This window comes from Oncorhynchus mykiss, chromosome 15, assembly GCF_013265735.2.
Source record: "Oncorhynchus mykiss isolate Arlee chromosome 15, USDA_OmykA_1.1, whole genome shotgun sequence".
Classification (NCBI taxonomy): Eukaryota; Metazoa; Chordata; class Actinopteri; order Salmoniformes; family Salmonidae; genus Oncorhynchus; species Oncorhynchus mykiss.
In genome coordinates, this window is record NC_048579.1 from 15,719,746 (window position 1) to 15,739,129 (window position 19,384).

The following is a 19,384-nucleotide window of genomic DNA, read 5'->3' on the forward strand; positions in this document are numbered from 1 at the left end:
GAGGGGGGGTAAGAGTATTCATACAGCCAAGAGGGGGGGGGGGGGGGGGGGGGTAAGAGTATTCATACAGCCAAGAGGGGGGGGGTAAGAGTATTCATACAGCCAAGAGGGGGGGGTAAGAGTATTCATACAGCCAAGGGGGGGGTAAGAGTATTCATACAGCCAAGAGGGGGGGGTAAGAGTATTCATACAGCCAAGAGGGGGGGGGTAAGAGTATTCATACAGCCAAGAGGGGGGGTAAGAGTATTCATACAGCCAAGAGGGGGGGGGGGGGTAAGAGTATTCATACAGCCAAGAGGGGGGGGGGGGGGGGGGGGTAAGAGTATTCATACAGCCAAGAGGGGGGGGGGGGGGGGGGGGGGTAAGAGTATTCATACAGCCAAGAGGGGGGGGTAAGAGTATTCATACAGCCAAGGGGGGGGTAAGAGTATTCATACAGCCAAGAGGGGGGGGGTAAGAGTATTCATACAGCCAAGAGGGGGGGGTAAGAGTATTCATACAGCCAAGAGGGGGGGTAAGAGTATTCATACAGCCAAGAGGGGGGGGGGGGGGGGGGGGGGGGGTAAGAGTATTCATACAGCCAAGAGGGGGGGGGGGGGGGGGGGGTAAGAGTATTCATACAGCCAAGAGGGGGGGGTAAGAGTATTCATACAGCCAAGAGGGGGGGGTAAGAGTATTCATACAGCCAAGAGGGGGGGGGGTAAGAGTATTCATACAGCCAAGAGGGGGGGGGGTAAGAGTATTCATACAGCCAAGAGGGGGGGTAAGAGTATTCATACAGCCAAGAGGGGGGGTAAGAGTATTCATACAGCCAAGAGGGGGGGTAAGAGTATTCATACAGCCAAGAGGGGGGGGTAAGAGTATTCATACAGCCAAGAGGGGGGGGGTAAGAGTATTCATACAGCCAAGGGGGGGGGGGGGTAAGAGTATTCATACAGCCAAGAGGAGGGGGGGGGGGGGGGGGTAAGAGTATTCATACAGCCAAGAGGGGGGGGGTAAGAGTATTCATACAGCCAAGAGGGGGGGGGGGTAAGAGTATTCATACAGCCAAGAGGGGGGGGGTAAGAGTATTCATACAGCCAAGAGGGGGGGGGGGGGGGGTAAGAGTATTCATACAGCCAAGAGGGGGGGTATGAGTATTCATACAGACATAGGTATTCATACAGCCAAGTCAAACCTGTTTTCAAAAATGCACACAAACATAGACCTAGGACAATACTAGAGAGCAAGAGAGAGATATATCTGGTGCCTGGCCCTAATCAGCAGGTTGCAGTAACAGAGGAACCAACCAGGGGATATCCTCAACCTGCTGTCACCCACAGACAGATGCTCAGGCCTGTACACGGTCTTGGCTCACCTCCCCTTGCACCACACACACACGATCCAGAGAGGGGAGGGTGGTGTCTCCAGAGCTAGTTTCCCCACAAGACTCCCCCTCCCTGGGCTGAGCTTGCCTTGGCTCTCCTCCCCTCCAGCCAGGGTGTCCCCAGATGGCACATCACTCAGGCCCGTGACGTCAATCGGCTTAGCCTCATTTGCATTCATGATACTTTACCCATTTTCATTCCCTCACTCTGTTTATTTCTCCCTCGCTCATCCCCTCTGGGCTCCACTCTCGAATGAAAAACAAAACGCTTTGAAGCCATATTCTCCTCACAATGCAGTGGAGAGGCCTTTAAAAACAGCAATTTATTGATGCTTACGGGTGTCAACTGAAGGTGACAGAATTATTATTAACAAAATGTCTAAGCAGCTTGTTATGGCCTAGTCCCATTGGGATTGATCACATCTGAAAAACAGTCCAGAGTTATGGTAACCAGTTTAACAACCACCATCTCACACACACACGTCTGTAACCACTTAGAAACCCAGATAAGGATCAGGGTTCGTCTCCACCAAACTGTCGTCACAGACACCCTCTCTCTCTGGGTGTGTCCATCTTCCTCTGACCATAAGTGTCCTCTAATTCTAAGCTCCCATGACGGCGACGGCCAATCCAAGATAATATTTGACCGGCTTGCAAACAGGCTTGTGGTGCAGTATTTTACTGTCAACACGCCGCTGTGTTCACACACACAGCACCAGCGCTTAGCGGGAGTAATATCCACCCTGTGTGCGTGGGCGGGGGATAAACAGACTGGCATAACCATAAGCAGAAAGACCCCAAACTACTGCATATAACCTTTTCAATCACAAACACACACAGACACACCCCCCTTTGGCTGACAGTACCGTCACTCATCACTTCAGTGTCAGTTAGCAGCCAACTGGCAGGATTACCAGGTCCCCCTCAGGCAGGGTCAGGCAACTTCTCCAAGATCGGTCAGACAGGTCAGAGGTCAGACTGGACTGAGGCATCAACCCCAGGCCATGTGAAAGGAAAGGGGGATACCTAGTCAGTTGCCCAACAATGCATTCAACTTAATTGAGTCTTCCACATTTAACCCAACCCCTCTGAATCAGAGGTGTGGAGGGCTGCCTGTGAAACAGAGATCAGGTTAGTGTCTGTAGTTTGTTCAGTTTTACACAAGTAAACGACAAACAAAATGTGTGTCCTAAACCTACCTTGTCTGAGAGAACAGTTTAAGTGAAACAAAATGTTTTTAGATGGAATTCAAGTGTAACGCATCTAGAGACTTTTTCAGCATCAGGTTTGATCATGTGTAGCCTAGTTGACACTACTGTAGGTGTACTTGAAGCTAAATCTAAACCCAACCAGACAGCTCTACAGAGCGAACCCTGTGAATGATCATTGATGCCAAGTCTAACAGCTCCAGGCCTTTAAAGTGGTGTTAAGCAGATGTATGCCGAGCAAAAATCATCGATTTCAAAGATTAACAAAAACCATACAACTCATGAACAAGGACTACTTTTAACAATTTACACTGACGATTTTACAAAAACACATTTACTGGAAGAGCTGTGCAGATGCAAAATTTGGTAACAGAATTTCGGTAAAATCTTTGTGTCCGTGCTTTCCAGAAACTCTTAAAATATCTGTTCCAAATGAAGATTCAACAATGTTTGCAGAAATAATGCGGTGTCAGCTATGACGTACACACTGACTTTGAAAAACCTCTTTTGGTTATTGAAAGAGTAAGTGAAGTGATGTACACACGTTAACTGAATTTAATCATGGGTCCCTAATCTGTACTACACAAAAAATGCAGAATTATGGACATGAATGTCATTAGCTTCATCGTGATGTATCCTAAATAGGTACACAAAAAAAATATATATATAAATATGCAAGATCCTCTTCTGCATATTTGGGTATCATTCGCCACACTGGCTAATTGTTTTAATGAACTCTGCCCCCAAACATTACCAAATTTGGGTCATCCGGACCGGAAACAAATCTGAACCAATCATAGTCGTCTATGTTTCACAAGTTTGGACAACAAAGTACAGCACATTAGTGTACGCAACTTGTGTGCTCTGTACACTACTCTGAGCTGTACTGTCCAAACTTGTGTGCTCTGTACACTACTCTGAGCTGTACTGTCCAAACTTGTCACAAACCACAGTTTGGTTCACTACTATGATTTCCCATTGTAGCCAAATCAATTGCAGAAGTTGCGTATTACCCATTTTTTTTTTATACCAGAATTTGTTTTATTCACTTAATTCATAAACAAAATGGATATCAGTAAAAACACTAATTGATAGCTCTACCTTTCCTTGTTCTGTGAACTTTCATTATTCTCCCTCACGAGGGAGAGAAATGAGAAAATATCTTAAAAGATGTGGGTTTTTGGTAACGGAACTTCAAAGCACAAGGAAATGTTTCATAGAAATCCCCCCCAAAAAGTTGATATTAGTTAGAAGGGGTCTTTACTTCAACATTGTGTTTTGATGTAATTCTAATACCTTTTAAGACCCCTTTGCCATCGGTTTGATCAGAAATCAAAGCCTTCGCTTATTACACATTTTTAGGATAGAACATGTATACGCCTTCCTCTCTCAAACATGGACTCTAGGCTTTAATTTGACACCCAATTTAATATGCTCCTATTAACTTCACTTTGGTGCTCATTGGTCCTTCCACATTGAAATGACCCCCAGCGATAAAACTAGACTTCCTCATGCTGTCAGTGGTAAAAACACTGGGTTCTAGCTGAGGACAGCCCACAGACGGCATAAAAACACTGGGTAATAGCTAGGGCTGGGTGATATCGAATTAATATATTTTAGCACGATGTTCCAAGAATCGAGGTTGTCTTTTTAGTCTCATCCCATTCGCTCCTTTGGTGCACCTTTCCACTCGCACAGGGACACCAAGCCTCTCCACCTGCCACTCACAACAATGACAAAAGAGATCTTCCTCTCTGACAACAAGCAGTTTCAACTCGCCATTTGCATTTATGGTTTGGTCCAACATATAAAAAGGCCAGCATCCTGGAGACGCCTCTTCACTGTTCACATTGAGACTGGTGTTTTGTGGGTACTATTTAATGAAGCTGCCAGTTTCTCAAACCACACACTAAATGTACTTGTCCTCTTGCTCAGTAGTGCACCGGGGCCTCCCACTCCTCTTTCTATTCTGGTTAGAGACAGTTTGTGCTGTTCTGTGAAGGGAGTAGTACACAGCGTTGTACGAGATCTTTGGTTTCTTACATTGAATAGCCTTCATTTCTCAGAACAAGAATAGACTGAAGAGTTTCAGGAGAAAGTGCTTTGTTTCTGGCCATTTAGAGCTTGTAATCAAACCCACAAATGCTGATGCTCCAGATACTCAAATAGTCTAAAGAAGACCAGTTTCATTGCTTCTTTAAATCAGAGAAACAGTTTTCAGCTGTGCTAACAATTGCAAAATGTTTTTCTAATGATCAATTAGTCTTTTAAAATAATAAACTTGGATTAGCTAACACAACGTGCCATTGGAACACAGGAGTGATGGTTGCTGATAATGGACCTGTTTGCCTATGTAGATATTCTATTAAATATGAGCCATTTCCAGCTACAATGTCTACACTGTAAGTGATCAATTTGATGTTATTTTAAAATGGACAAAAAAAGTGTTTTTCTTTCAAAAACAAGGACATTTCTAAGTGACCCCAAACTTTTGAACGGTAAATGCATTTCACTATACAGCCTTACCCCATGTCATTGATCCACAATCCATAGGTATCAATCTACTCAGTGACACCGAGAACATTAGTGTCATAGCTCTTATTGCAGGACTCTGAAACAACTGAATTGAGCCACATTTGTCAACCTGTGTATTTTACACTATTCCTGAGGAAAAACACTGTGTGGATGTCGGAGTTTGATAACGCAGAGGACATTAGGAAAAAATATATTGGGTATCGAGTCGACTGTTATCCCATTTCATAGATCCCCAATCCTTAGGTAAAGCTGTACAGTGCATTATGAATAATAGGCTGACTGGGGAGGGGATTTCACAGTCACGCGATAAGAGCTACAACGCTAATATTTGCGTAAACTCTTCATAGTGGTGTTCTGTGGGTGTCACCAAGTAGACTGATACCCCATTTCATTGTGTCACATTCCAACCTTGTTTAACATGATCTAGTCTAAATATGGCATGATTCCACCAATTGTAACCTTCTGCATCACCTTTAAAAAAAAATTTTTTAAAAATAGGTACTTTTATTTGGAAGGCAAACCACAAATTCCACTATTGTGCCCAATCCTTATTGTGGCTAGCTTCACAACATAACTCGGTCTGGTCGAGCCTCACTAGCCAGATGAAGCTAGCTGGCTGCTTATAACGTTAGCTTTGGGCAACAGGGTTAAGTAGCTGGCTAGCTATTTATTGTCATGAGCTGAATTTCAATAACCCATTGAAATCACTTAGAATGTATGTGTTGTCACCCATGGGTCACACTACTCATTGTATTGTTCAGATACATAAAATACCGTAATATATATTTTTTAAAGTGATATGATACTTTTGCCAATATCGTCCAGCCCTACCTAAGATGTACATGGTTATTTTTTGGAAAAAGCAACAGGGCAGTGTGGTGCCAGGACTACAAACTCTCCCTCAACATGACCAAGAGAAAGGAGATAATTGAGGACTACAGGAAAAAGGGAGGGCCGAACACACCCCCATTTGCATCGACGGGGCTGTAGTGGAGCGAGTCAAGAGTTAAGTTCCTTGGTGTCCACATCAACTATCACAGTCCAAACACACCAAGAAAGTCATGAGGGCACGACAACACCTTTTCCCACCCTCAGGAGACTAGGGTAGTGCGTACGGCCCAGTACGTCACTGGGGTCAAGCTTCCTGACATCCAGGACCAGTAAAAAGTTTGGACACACCTACTCATTTGAGGGTTTCTTTATTTTTACAATTTTCTACATTGTAGAATGGTGAAGACAAAACTATGAAATAACACAGGGAATCATAACCAAAAAGATATATATAATAATAATTATGAGATTCTCCAAAGTAGTCACCCTTTGCCTTGATGACTGCCAAGCGTGTTCAAAGCTCTCTCTCAACCAGCTTCATGAGGTAGTCACCTGGAATGCATTTCAATTAACAGGTGTGCCTTGTTAAAAGTTAATTTGTGGAATGTCTTTCCTTCTTAAGCCAATCAGTTGTGATGTGACAAGGTAGGGGTGGTATACAGAAGATGGTCTTTTACCAAATAGGGCTAAGTCCATATTATGGCAAGAACAGCTCAAATAAGCAAAGAGGGAAAAAACTAAAAACAGTCCATTACTTTAAGACATGAAGGTCAGTCAGTGCGGAACATTAAGAACTTTGAAAGTTTCTACAAGTGCAGTCGCCAAAAACCATAAAGCTCTATGATGAAACTGGCTCTCAGGAGGACCACCACAGGAAAGGAAGACCCAGAGTTACCTCTGCTGCAGATGATAAATTCATTAGAGTTACCAGCCTCAGAAATTGCAGAGTTCAAGTCACATCAACTGTTCAGAGGAGACTGCGTGAATCAGGCCTTCATGGTCAAATTTCTGCAAAGAAACCACTACTAAAAGGACACCAATAAGACTTGCTTGGGCCAAGAAACATGAGCAATTAACATTAAACCGGTGGAAATTGAGATTATTGGTTCTAACCACCGTGTCTGTGAGACGCAGAGTAGGTGAACGGATGATCACCGCATGTGTGTTTGTGTAACGGATGTGAAACGGCTAGCTTAGTTAGCGGTGGTGCACGCTAAATAGCGTTTCAATCGGTGACGTCACTTGCTCTGAGACCTTGACGCAGTGGTTCCCCTTGCTCTGCAAGGGCCGCGGCTTTTGTGGAGCGATGGGTAACGATGCTTCGTGGGTGACTGTTGTTGATGTGTGCAGAGGGTCCCTGGGTCACGCGAGGGGATGGTCTAAAGTTATACTGTTACATGTGGTTCCCCACCATGAAGGAGGTGGTGGGATGGTGCTTTGCTGGTGACATGGTCAGTAATTCATTTAGAATTCAAGGCACACTTAACCAGCATGGCTACCGCAGCATTCTGCAGCAATTGCCATCCCATCTGGTTTGCGCTTAGTGGAACTATTATTTGTTTTTCAACAGGACAATGACCCAACACACCTCCAGGCTGTATAAGGGTTATTTGACCAATAAGGAGAGTAATGAGTCCTGCATCAGATGACCTGGCCTCCACAATCACGCAAACTCAACACAATTGAAATGGTTTGGGATGAGTCAGACTGCAGAGTGAAGGAAAAGCAACCAACAAGTGCTCAGCATATGTGGGAACTCCTTCAAGACTGTTGGAAAAGCATTCCAGGTGAAGCTGGTTGAGAGAATGCCAAGAGTGTGCAAAGCTGTCAAGGCAAAGGGTGGCTAACTTGAAGAATCTCAAATATATTTTGATTGGTTCAACACTTTTTGGTTGCTACATGATTCCATGTGTTATGTCATAGTTGATGTCTTCACTATTATTCTACAATGTAGAAAATAGTAAAAATAAAGCTAAACCCTTGAATGAGTAGGTGTGTCCAAACTTGACCTGCCGTGTTTATGACTTGGCCCCCTCAAGTCATAGACACGGCAAGCGGTACTGGAGCACCAAGTCTAGGTCCAAAAGGCTCCTTAACAGCTTCTACCCCCAAGCCATAAGACTGGTGAACAGCTAACATAATATTTGCAATGATCTCTCTCCCCAACCCCCCCCCCCTAAACTTGTATGCATTTCACTACTAGATGTTTGCTATCAGATATCCTATAAAATGGCTTTCTGCCAGAAGTCCAAGTGCTCTGAATGAGTTCTGTTCAGTTGCCACCCCCCCCCCCCCCCCCCCCCCCCCCCCCCCCCCCCCCCCCCCCCCCCCCCCCCCTTCAAATCAAATTTTATTGGTCACATACTTAGCAGATGTTATTGCTGGTGTAGTGAAACGCTTGTAGTGTAGCAAAATGCTTTCCCCCCTATGCTCCGTGTACACCTGCTGCTCTTCATTCAGAAAAGCATGCGTCACAACTTTTGTTCGCTTTTCACGTAAAATGACATTCAGTAGCTACTAGCTATGCTTGTATACAGTGGGGCAAAAAAGTATTTAGTCAGCCACCAATTGTGCAAGTTCTCCCACTTAAAAAGATGAGGCCTGTAATTTTCATCATAGGTACACTTCAACTATGACAGACAAACTGAGGGATTTTTAATGAATTTATTTGCAAATTATGGTGGAAAATAAGTATTTGGTCAAGATTTCTGGCTCTCACAGACCTGTAACAACTTCTTTAAGAGGCTCCTCTGTCCTCCACTCGTTACCTGTATTAATGGCACCTGTTTGAACTTGTTATCAGTATAAAAGACACCTGTCCACAACCTCAAACAGTCACACTCCAAACTCCACTATGGCCAAGACCAAAGAGCCGTCAAAGGACACCAGGAACAAAATTGTAGACCTGCACCAGGCTGGGAAGACTGAATCTGCAATAGGTAAGCAGCTTGGTTTGAAGAAATCAACTGTGGGAGCAATTATTAGGAAATGGAAGACATACAAGACCACTGATAATCTCCCTCGATCTGGGGCTCCACGCAAGATCTCACCCCGTGGGGTCAAAATGATCACAAGAATGGTGAGCAAAAATCCCAGAACCACACAGGGGGGACCTAGTGAATGACCTGCAGAGAGCTGGAACCAAAGTAACAAAGCCTCCCATCAGTAACACACTACGCCGCCAGGGACTCAAATCCTGCAGTGCCAGACGTGTCCCCCTGCTTAAGCCAGTATATGTCCTGGCCCGTCTGAAGTTTGCTAGAGAGCATTTGGATGATCCAGAAGAAGATTGGGAGAATGTCATATAGTCAGATGAAACCAAAATATAACTTTTTGGTAAAAACTCAACTTGTCGTGTTTGGAGGACAAAGAATGCTGAGTTGCAGCCAAAGAACACCATACCTACTGTGAAGTATGGGGGTGGAAACATCATGCTTTGGGGCTGTTTTTCTGCAAAGGGACCAGGACGACTGATCCGTGTAAAGGAAAGAATGGGGCCATGTATCGTGAGATTTTGAGTGAAAACCTCCTTCCATCAGTAAGGGCATTGAAGATGAAACGTGGCTGGTCTTTCAGCATGACAATGATCCCAAACACACCGCCCGGGCAACGAAGGAGTGGCTTCGTAAGAAGCATTTCAAGTTCCTGGAGTGGCCTAGCCAGTCTCCAGATCTCAACTCCATAGAAAATCTTTGGAGGGAGTTGAAAGTCAGTGTTGCCCAGCAACAGCCCCAAAACATCACTGCTCTAGAGGAGATCTGAATGGAGGAATGGGCCAAAATACCAGCAACAGTGTGTGAAAACCTTGTGAAGACTTACAGAAAACGTTTGACCTCTGTCATTGTTATATACCCTTTGTTGGCAAAGTATTGAGATAAACTTTTGTTATTGACCAAATACTTATTTTCCACCATAATTTGCAAATAAATTCATTAAAAATCCTACAATGTGATTTTCTGGGGTTTTTTTTCTCATTTTGTCTGTCATAGTTGAAGTGTACCTATGATAAATTACAGGCCTCTCTCATCTTTTTAAGTGGGAGAACTTGCACAATTGGTGGCTGACCGAATACTTTTTTGCACCACTGTAACTGTGTGCTGGATTTGCAATACATTTGTTTATTTCCACTCGTTGCATATAGCTAACAGCGTCTGTGATTTAGCCATTACTGGTAATAGACGGCCAAAGGGCTTTTTATTAACTTGTCCATGTTGGTGTTTTTAGCACCCCTTCAAATCACATTGTATTTGTCACATACACATGGTTAGCAGATGTTAATGTGAGTGTAGCGAAATGCTTGTGCTTCTGGTTCCGACAATGCAGTAATAACCGAGTAATCTAACCTAACAATTCCACAACAACTACCTTATACACACAAGTGTAAAGGGATGAAGAATATGTACATAAAAAAAATATATGAATGGGTGATGGTACAGAACAGCATAGGCAAGATGCAGTAGATGGTATAGAGTACAGTATATACATATGAGATGAGTAATGTAGGGTATGTAAACCCTACATTACTCATCTCATATGTACATTTGTGTGCAATGCCAGTAATACAGTAAATCCCAGATGGCAGATGAACAGAATTCAATGTAAAAAATGGGGGGGTGATTGGGATTTTTCTATTATTTTCTCTCTCTACATTGTTGGGAAGGGTCCGTAAATAAACATTTCACTGTTATATTTCATAACCATCTTACCCAGATAGGCCACTTGATTTCAACATCTAAACAACATGAACAGGCCATGTTGTTAAAACACTTGGAGGGGGTCTTAGGGTTGAAGGCTTATATATAGCAGAGTTATAAAATTAAAAAAATGACAAGCCCTGAATTCATTTGATTATTCCCAACTGCTTGAAATGCAGTGTATTCGTCTTTAATTGTGCAACTAAGCTTATTTATAGAAAAATAATAATCATAATAAAATCATGAACTGCCACTAAGTTAAATAATAATAAAATAAAGGGAGATGTGATTTTTAGTCCAGCTCACCCAGCCCTAGCTGAGACAGACAGCACGTCAAACTATGGAGGAAGCCAGCAGTATGCCAATCAATTCTGGAATATCAGCCACAAACAGTGTCTGTAAACTTAGCACTAAAAGCAGCTGGAGTCAGCAGAGCTTCATGAAGTGAAAACGTCCTCCTAAGAGTTATACCCTTGCGGTGCAATGCTGTAATAAGCCATGGCACATTCCAGTAAGGCAATGCTAAAGCCATAAACCTGGACTTTACTGCAATGCAGGTTGCTGCATGTGTGTGCCAGCCACTGCTTACACAAGGCCACAGATTGAGTCTACCTACTAACACTGGTTTATGGGGGGACACTCCAGTGTCAGAGGTCATTAGGTGGGTTTAGAAGGGTTCACTGGCCTGTGAAGGAGAGGTGCACTGGGTATCTGGTATCAGCTCATCCTACACAAACCCATTGGTCAAAATAACTTTGATCAGTTTCTAGGCCATAGAGGCAGTTTCATGGTACTATAGGCCAGGCAGAGCAGGTCATGGTGTTCCAGTAGAACACTTCCAGACACATGGTGAGAGAGCACTGCAGACAGCAGCCAGACATAGTTCTCCAGAGTAAAATGCCCTGGTTGACTGTCACAAAGTCATTGAAAATATTTTTATAGGGAGAGGTTTAGAATGGGGTTGCAAATGTGCTCTGTGTTGAGTCATATCTACGCAAGATCAGAGATGGGGGGGATTCATAGGCAGGAAGTGGCTCAGGCATTGAAACACCTGTAGTATGTGAAGTGAATCAAGGTAGAAATTGAATTATTCAAAACCTCCATTCCAACACCAATGTTTCTAGAATGTGTTAGTGTCAGTCAACTTAGTCTATACCTGGCCAAATAAGAGACTTGTTGAGAACTGTATGGTTTGTTAAGGTCCTTTCTTTCCTACTATAGAGGATCTCCTGAAGTTAGGTCCTATACTCCTCCAGGGATAGAGAGAGATGACAGTTAATTGAGTTTAGACCCAAACCTTTCCAGTTGAATGCCTTGATCAGGTGAGTACAGCATTTCACCAAAAGCTGACAAGGAACCACAAGCAGAAGAGTCATGTGAAGACAAATCTAATGAAAAAAAGGACAGACCACGTACTAGTCCTATAAGGTCTACACTCATTCAGATAACCTTCATGAGAATAGTCCGTGTGGCACGTCAGGGGTTAAAGCCCCGTGGTTGTGAAAGAATAGCAGCAAGACTCTTAACAGCTCCTTCGGCATTCTTACCACATCCTGAAACTACGTCAATCCAGCCACGCACACCACTACGTCAAAACCTTATCGCTTCAGTTAAGATCAACGCGCGTGCTCATGATGTGATCCCCTCCGCCTGCAGAAAAACAAGTGGTGCTATCTCGTCCTGTTGCGTAGCACGCTGGCTCATATTTGCCAAATCTCCTTTTTCCTGTCGTAAATCTGCATGGGCCTAACCGCTGCAACTCATCAATACTGTGTTTCTGTTTACATATTGACTTTTATATCTCGGATACACACAACAAGACAAATCTCAATTGGCTCTGTGGCCTGGCCTTATCAGTGGAGGTGTGTGTTTCAGTTATCAATCAATGCACCAGGCACATGGTACTGACAGCTGCACTCTTCCCTGCATTGGCCTGGCTCTCTGGATGTAAACACCGAGTCAGATGAGGCAATACTGCCTGCCTCTGTGCGTCACACACACCCACTTCCTCTCAATGTTCGGTTGGCGACCTAGCCATTGGCCACTCCGCCGTCGAGGCCAGAAAAAAAACCCTGGAAGCCCTACAGACAAACCAGCTGAGACCTTTGGCCATTATCCTCTACTAGAGCATATTTTACACCCATCCACATGCAGACAGCGAGCACAAAAATGCACTTCTCATCTTTTCTTAAACCCTACACTTTCACCCTCTGTTTACAAGAGGAAATGTCTTCATCAGAGAGCAAGAGGGCCTGAAACTCTGGCCATCTGGGAGTTTGGCGGAGAGCCAAACCACTACCCTCAGGCACATGTTGAACCTGCTCCCTCAGTAATGCTAGCTCTAGCCCGTCCCCTGTCCCCGCTTAAACAAACACCAGGAAGCGAGCACACTGGAACCAGAACACAGCAGTGACCACAGAGGAAAAGACTCACCCTTATGGCCACACAGAAGGAGAGAAATTATGTTTAGAGAGGGACAGTAGTCACTCCATGGCAAGTAGTGTGTGTGGAAAAAACCCATATAGCAAACACGTCTCCATTCCATACCCTGGTGTCCAACTACAGTGGGAAGGTCTTCACTTCTGCACCCATTCTCATCTGCTGCACAAACCAAAACCTGATGCAAATCATTGTTTCAAAAGAACCCCACTTAACACTACAAAGCCTGTGGCTCATTGCAAGTGAGCCGTTTCTCCCAACAAAAGGGCCAAAAGAATAATAATTTAAACACAGCCCACCAATTACAAATGAACTGTGGCACACTCAAGAGAAACAAGGGGCAAACACGACCCAGGAGCACAATGGCTCCTACAGTGTTTGTACACAGTGTGATTGTACTACAGGTTTCGCATGGGTGCATAAAACTAGAACGAGCGTTCCCCGTTCAAAACAACGTTCCATAGTGCAACATGGCAGCCATTTGGAATATTCAATAAACTGATGATCATCGCGTCAGAAAACTAAGCAGGACTTTATGCATCCAATTCTATGCCAGGACATTGATAGCCTTTGACAGAGAGGGGCTGTATATCTGTTGTTGAGTGGAGGGTAATGGTGTGGATATTTGAAAGCAGACACAGGGGTGATTATGTGATGTGGAGCAGTGGGCTTGACAAAAGACTAATGGATATCTCACCGAAGAGGGACGCGGCTCGCACACGCACAGATCTCACTGCCTGGTTAATGTGTTCGGTATACAATGACATGTGAGCGTCGGACACGAGTTATTCACCCCCGATTTAACATACACTTACTCTGTAGGGTGGCTAACTATCAACTACCAAACACGTGAATCGATGTCCTCATCATTTGGTGATTGTGTTAGTTAAGGTTATCAGTTCCCGCTCATATCATTGTTTCCTTGCGCCAAAGTTTCCTTAACAAAAAACTGTAACTCATGGGTCTAAGTAGCTTAGGCCCATGAGTTACAGTATTTTGTTAAGGAAACTTTAGCATTGCACAACTATGCCATGAATAGGCCTACTATACAACGTGATGAGAAATCAAGGAGTAGCCAATGTGGCTCACCTATTTAACGAGTCTGTTAAATGTGTCTAGACTGGAACACACTAGATCGAATACAAACTAAAGTATCCAGGCAGCACGTTCCTTGGCGCACAAAGTAACAAGTAGACAGCTGTTGCCACTAACACTTGAAGGCGTTGCAACAATTCAGACAATGTAGCTTAACAATACATTGAGTTGAAGAGTGACTGCATTTAACCACTTGAACATTTTTACTGATCATTTCGTAGTTTCAGAGTGACATTGCAAATCGATAGGCTACCACCTGCAGGATTCCCATACCACTCATATGAATCTGAAAGAAGCGATCCAATAGTTAGTTATTAGGTAGTGCATGAGATGTCATCAAATTGATTATGTAGTGTCATTATGGAGAGCCGAGAGTTCATTTGAAACCGATCCAGTTGAAGTAATGAGGCATTACCTGTGACAGCTGCCTTGGATCAGGAGCGCCGAAGAGAGACGAGCTGGAGCTGAAACTGATGGCTCCTCTCCGGCTGAGGACATGCTTAGGAACCGGCCTGTCTAGAGGCAAAACCGGCAGCTGATAACATACTTCCATTGAACAAAGTCAGAGTCGGATCCAGATTTAAAAAAAACGAATAAAAATCAGTTAAAATGGGAAATGAATTGATCAAATGGAAAGTAAAATGCAGGAAAATAAGAGGGTTGATTGCAGAGCGGTATTCCTCCTTTATTGTGTGGAGGGAATCCGTTGTAATACTTCAGCAGTGAAGAAAGCTACTTATCTTTGTTCTAGGCGACTTTAAACTTGCCAAAATCGCCGTCATTAATACATTGCCTATGCCGCTAGTCTCGTTTGTTCCCATTCTAACCGGGGATGTTATTCATGCTGCTACTTAGCACCTTTTTCTACACAGATTTGGGCCCTCAAAGGACGAGGCCTCTATATTTTCTCTATCTTCATAAAAACGTTTCCTCATTGTCTTCTCCAAAACTCGTCTCAGACGTGCTTCGTCGTGATATGGCTCCGCATTGTCTCCAAATCAAAACAAAAAGGCAAGACCACTTAAAAAAAACAGCTGCCGATGTACATCACTAGTGGGTGAAGTGAAAGGAATCATACGAGGAACATATTGGAGCAGTGGTTCGGTGGTATTCATTCAAGATTTTCGGTGCGAGAAGAAACTATCAATATCTATCGTTTTTTCCTCAATGCAAGCATAAATAGCACCCGTGATTCACCACACATCGGTCTCACTCAATGCAGCACTGTGTGATTTCAAAAGAAAGTGGCTGGCTCAAGGGGAAACCCGAAGTCCATCTCACCTAAACCCGTCGTCCGGGAAAAATATTGGCACATCAAGCAAAAATAAACTGCAACGAAAAAGCAAAAATGTGAACCAAGGTAAATTGATTTCCTTTAACTACCTAGCTACCTTTCTAAACATGAGGCTTCTCTCGAACACACCACCTGCCAGAGATGGAGCTGCTGGAGAGAAAACAAGACGCCCTTGTCCAAGTTATCCAATTGCAGCATGGCTACCAGTGTCACATCTATAGTGATTGGACAATGGCGTAGAATTTGTTTGCAACAAGCCACATTATTGGCTACGTGTCCAGGGCGATCCCCAATACCGATTTGAGCAGTCGTACACCGACGGCGCAGACCTCCACAAGGGTATTCCACCACAATGGGGTTTGCCCTAGAGAGGTCCACATCATTGCCTGTGATTACCTTTCTTGCATGAGTCACCCAGTTGTACTTGAGAAGTAGTACTCAACAGTTTTCAATGTGAGGCTATGGTGGAATTTAGTGGAATACTCTTCAAAAATGTTTTATGATCTGTTAATAAAAGCTGTATGGTGTCTCATAGTTCACATTAATAATACAAATAATAATAGGCTACTTACTTGAAAAGTGACTTATTGACTACCCTACCTTCCTTAATTATCTGAAATGTTTTTATTGTTTCTAGACAGGTGTCGGGGTAGGAATAGTATTTGAACAGTCCCCCTATCAAATACACATATTATTATTCATGATATTCATTTGAGATCACAGTGAATGTCTGTCACACTCAGTGGGGAGGAGAACTTCCCACAAATGTATGAGAGAGAGAGAGAGAGAGAGAGAGAGAGAGAGAGAGAGAGAGAGAGAGAGAGAGAGAGAGAGAGAGAGAGAAAGGAATTCATACTACTCCTCCATCAATGTCAGGCTGACATACAGTGCCTTGCGAAAGTATTCGGCCCCCTTGAACTTTGCGACCTTTTGCCACATTTCAGGCTTCAAACATAAAGATATAAAACTGTATTTTTTTGTGAAGAATCAACAACAAGTGGGACACAGTCATGAAGTGGAACGACATTTATTGGATATTTCAAACTTTTTTAACAAATCAAAAACTGAAAAATTGGAGGTGCAAAATTATTCAGCCCCTTTACTTTCAGTGCAGCAAACTCTCTCCAGAAGTTCAGTGAGGATCTCTGAATGATCCAATGTTGACCTAAATGACTAATGATGATAAATACAATCCACCTGTGTGTAATCAAGTCTCCGTATAAATGCACCTGCACTGTGATAGTCTCAGAGGTCCGTTAAAAGCGCAGAGAGCATCATGAAGAACAAGGAACACACCAGGTAGGTCCGAGATACTGTTGTGAAGAAGTTTAAAGCCGGATTTGGATACAAAAAGATTTCCCAAGCTTTAAACATCCCAAGGAGCACTGTGCAAGCGATAATATTGAAATGGAAGGAGTATCAGACCACTGCAAATCTACCAAGACCTGGCCGTCCCTCTAAACTTTCAGCTCATACAAGGAGAAGACTGATCAGAGATGCAGCCAAGAGGCCCATGATCACTCTGGATGAACTGCAGAGATCTACAGCTGAGGTGGGAGACTCTGTCCATAGGACAACAATCAGTCGTATATTGCACAAATCTGGCCTTTATGGAAGAGTGGCAAGAAGAAAGCCATTTCTTAAAGATATCCATAAAAAGTGTTGTTTAAAGTTTGCCACAAGCCACCGGGGAGACACACCAAACATGTGGAAGAAGGTGCTCTGGTCAGATGAAACCAAAATTGAACTTTTTGGCAACAATGCAAAACGTTATGTTTGGCGTAAAAGCAACACAGCTCATCACCCTGAACACACCATCCCCACTGTCAAACATGGTGGTGGCAGCATCATGGTTTGGGCCTGCTTTTCTTCAGCAGGGACAGGGAAGATGGTTAAAATTGATGGGAAGATGGATGGAGCCAAATACAGGACCATTCTGGAAGAAAACCTGATGGAGTCTGCAAAAGACCTGAGACTGGGACGGAGATTTGTCTTCCAACAAGACAATGATCCAAAACATAAAGCAAAATCTACAATGGAATGGTTCAAAAATAAACATATCCAGGTGTTAGAATGGCCAAGTCAAAGTCCAGACCTGAATCCAATCGAGAATCTGTGGAAAGAACTGAAAACTGCTGTTCACAAATGCTCTCCATCCAACCTCACTGAGCTCGAGCTGTTTTGCAAGGAGGAATGGGAAAAAAATTCAGTCTCTCGATGTGCAAAACTGATAGAGACATACCCCAAGCGACTTACAGCTGTAATCGCAGCAAAAGGTGGCGCTACAAAGTATTAACTTAAGGGTGCTGAATAATTTTGCACGCCCAATTTTTCAGTTTTTGATTTGTTAAAAAAGTTTGAAATATCCAATAAATGTCGTTCCACTTCATGATTGTGTCCCACTTGTTGTTGATTCTTCACAAAAAAATACAGTTTTATATCTTTATGTTTGAAGCCTGAAATGTGGCAAAAGGTCGCAAAGTTCAAGGGGGCCGAATACTTTCGCAAGGCACTGTAACAACTAGTACCTGCAGTAAGTGGCTATTGTCCGTTGTGTCTCTATTGTCTGGTGTGTCTCTATTGTCCGGTGTGTCTATATTTTCAGGTGTGTCTCTATTGTCCAGTGTGTCTCTATTGTCCAGTGTGTCTCTATTGTCCGGTATGTCTCTATTGTCAGGTGTGTCTCTATTGTCAGGTGTGTCTCTATTGTCCGTTGTGTCTCTATTGTCCGTTGTGTGAGTAGTAGGCTAGATGTAAATAAGACCTTATTTCCAGGTAGTCAAGGAACACACCATTCCAGATTTCTCCCCTGAAAACACTGTTCTAAGAACCACCTCTACTTACATTCCAATTAGACAATTTTTTTGTTTCCTTATGTAGGAGAGCTGGGGGCAAATCCTGAGCTGCACCATGGCAACAGTCAGGCTGAATGCCAGTTGAGGGGCATAATGAGTAGGGCTATACCCCTCGACTCCATCCTTCCATCTCTCCCTCTCTTCTACGGCACTCTGAATGCAATTCCACACAATCACACTCCCTGCCACGAGGTCCTGCGTCTTTTCCAGGCAACAGAAGCAACATTGTGCCAAATCACTCCACCAGCCAGTCACTCACCCTCAGCAAAGGCTAGGCACATGATAGTGGAACCCCATATTGCCCTTAGCCAAGGACAAGCGTATCTAGCCTCATTCGGTTGGATATCAACTGAGAATGACTGGGTTTAGCTGTGGTGGCTGTTAAGCTGCATTTTTTTAATAGACATTTCTAAAAGTGTAGTGGAGGTTGATTTGGTAGGTTTTACAAAATGTTTTCAACAAACCACTTAACCACTCTAAATGAGATGTGTGCACACTCCCATGAGTGTGACTGTCTGCGGGAAAGGGTAGGAAAGCATTTCTTAATTAATTCCTCCTACGGTCTCTTTAAAGCACACACATATTGGTCCCTAGGTAGACATGCTTAGCCACACAAGTCAGTGTGCAAGCCCAGGAAACACGGAGTATAGAGAAGGGAGTCCAGGGACAGGTGAGCTGCTTACCTGCTGTTTCCCCAGGGGCCACAAGTATCTTCTTTCAGATCAGGAAATAACCGTCAATAAAATGTGACTCCAATCTGTTGTTTTGTATGGACTTTCAACACCATAAACAATACATTATAACTGCGATATGCCACTCCTTGAAATAATCACTGATTTGCAAACTTTACCCAATCTAAATTATAAGATACAATATTACTGTCATTATTGTAGTCTTTATATACATGCAGCTTAGGTGAATATAATGCATATTGGTCATGGTAAACTTTGTGTCCACCTGCAAACCCTTTTCGACCTACTTTTTTACCCCTTTGTCATGTCACTCTGTAAAATCTGCATGTATGTATCGCCATCTTGTGGAAGAGGAGGATTCAGGACAATACTTTT

General features: G+C 43.5%; 1 protein-coding gene across 4 annotated transcripts in view; it reads right to left on the reverse strand.

Moving 5' to 3' along the window:
• Positions 1-15,631, reverse strand: part of LOC110489684 (high affinity cAMP-specific 3',5'-cyclic phosphodiesterase 7A) — a 28,435-nt gene extending 12,804 nt beyond the window's left edge. For 3 of the 4 annotated variants that reach the window (XM_036943862.1, XM_036943861.1, XM_036943859.1), the window contains exon 1: positions 14,584-15,619. In XM_036943862.1, the coding sequence (XP_036799757.1) occupies positions 14,584-14,721 (138 nt within the window). In that variant the 5' untranslated portion in view covers positions 14,722-15,619. Of the gene's footprint in view, positions 1-14,583 lie in introns of all 4 variants that reach the window. The other variant, XM_036943860.1, reaches the window with a different exon arrangement.
• Between the last annotated feature and the right edge of the window lie 3,753 nt (positions 15,632-19,384).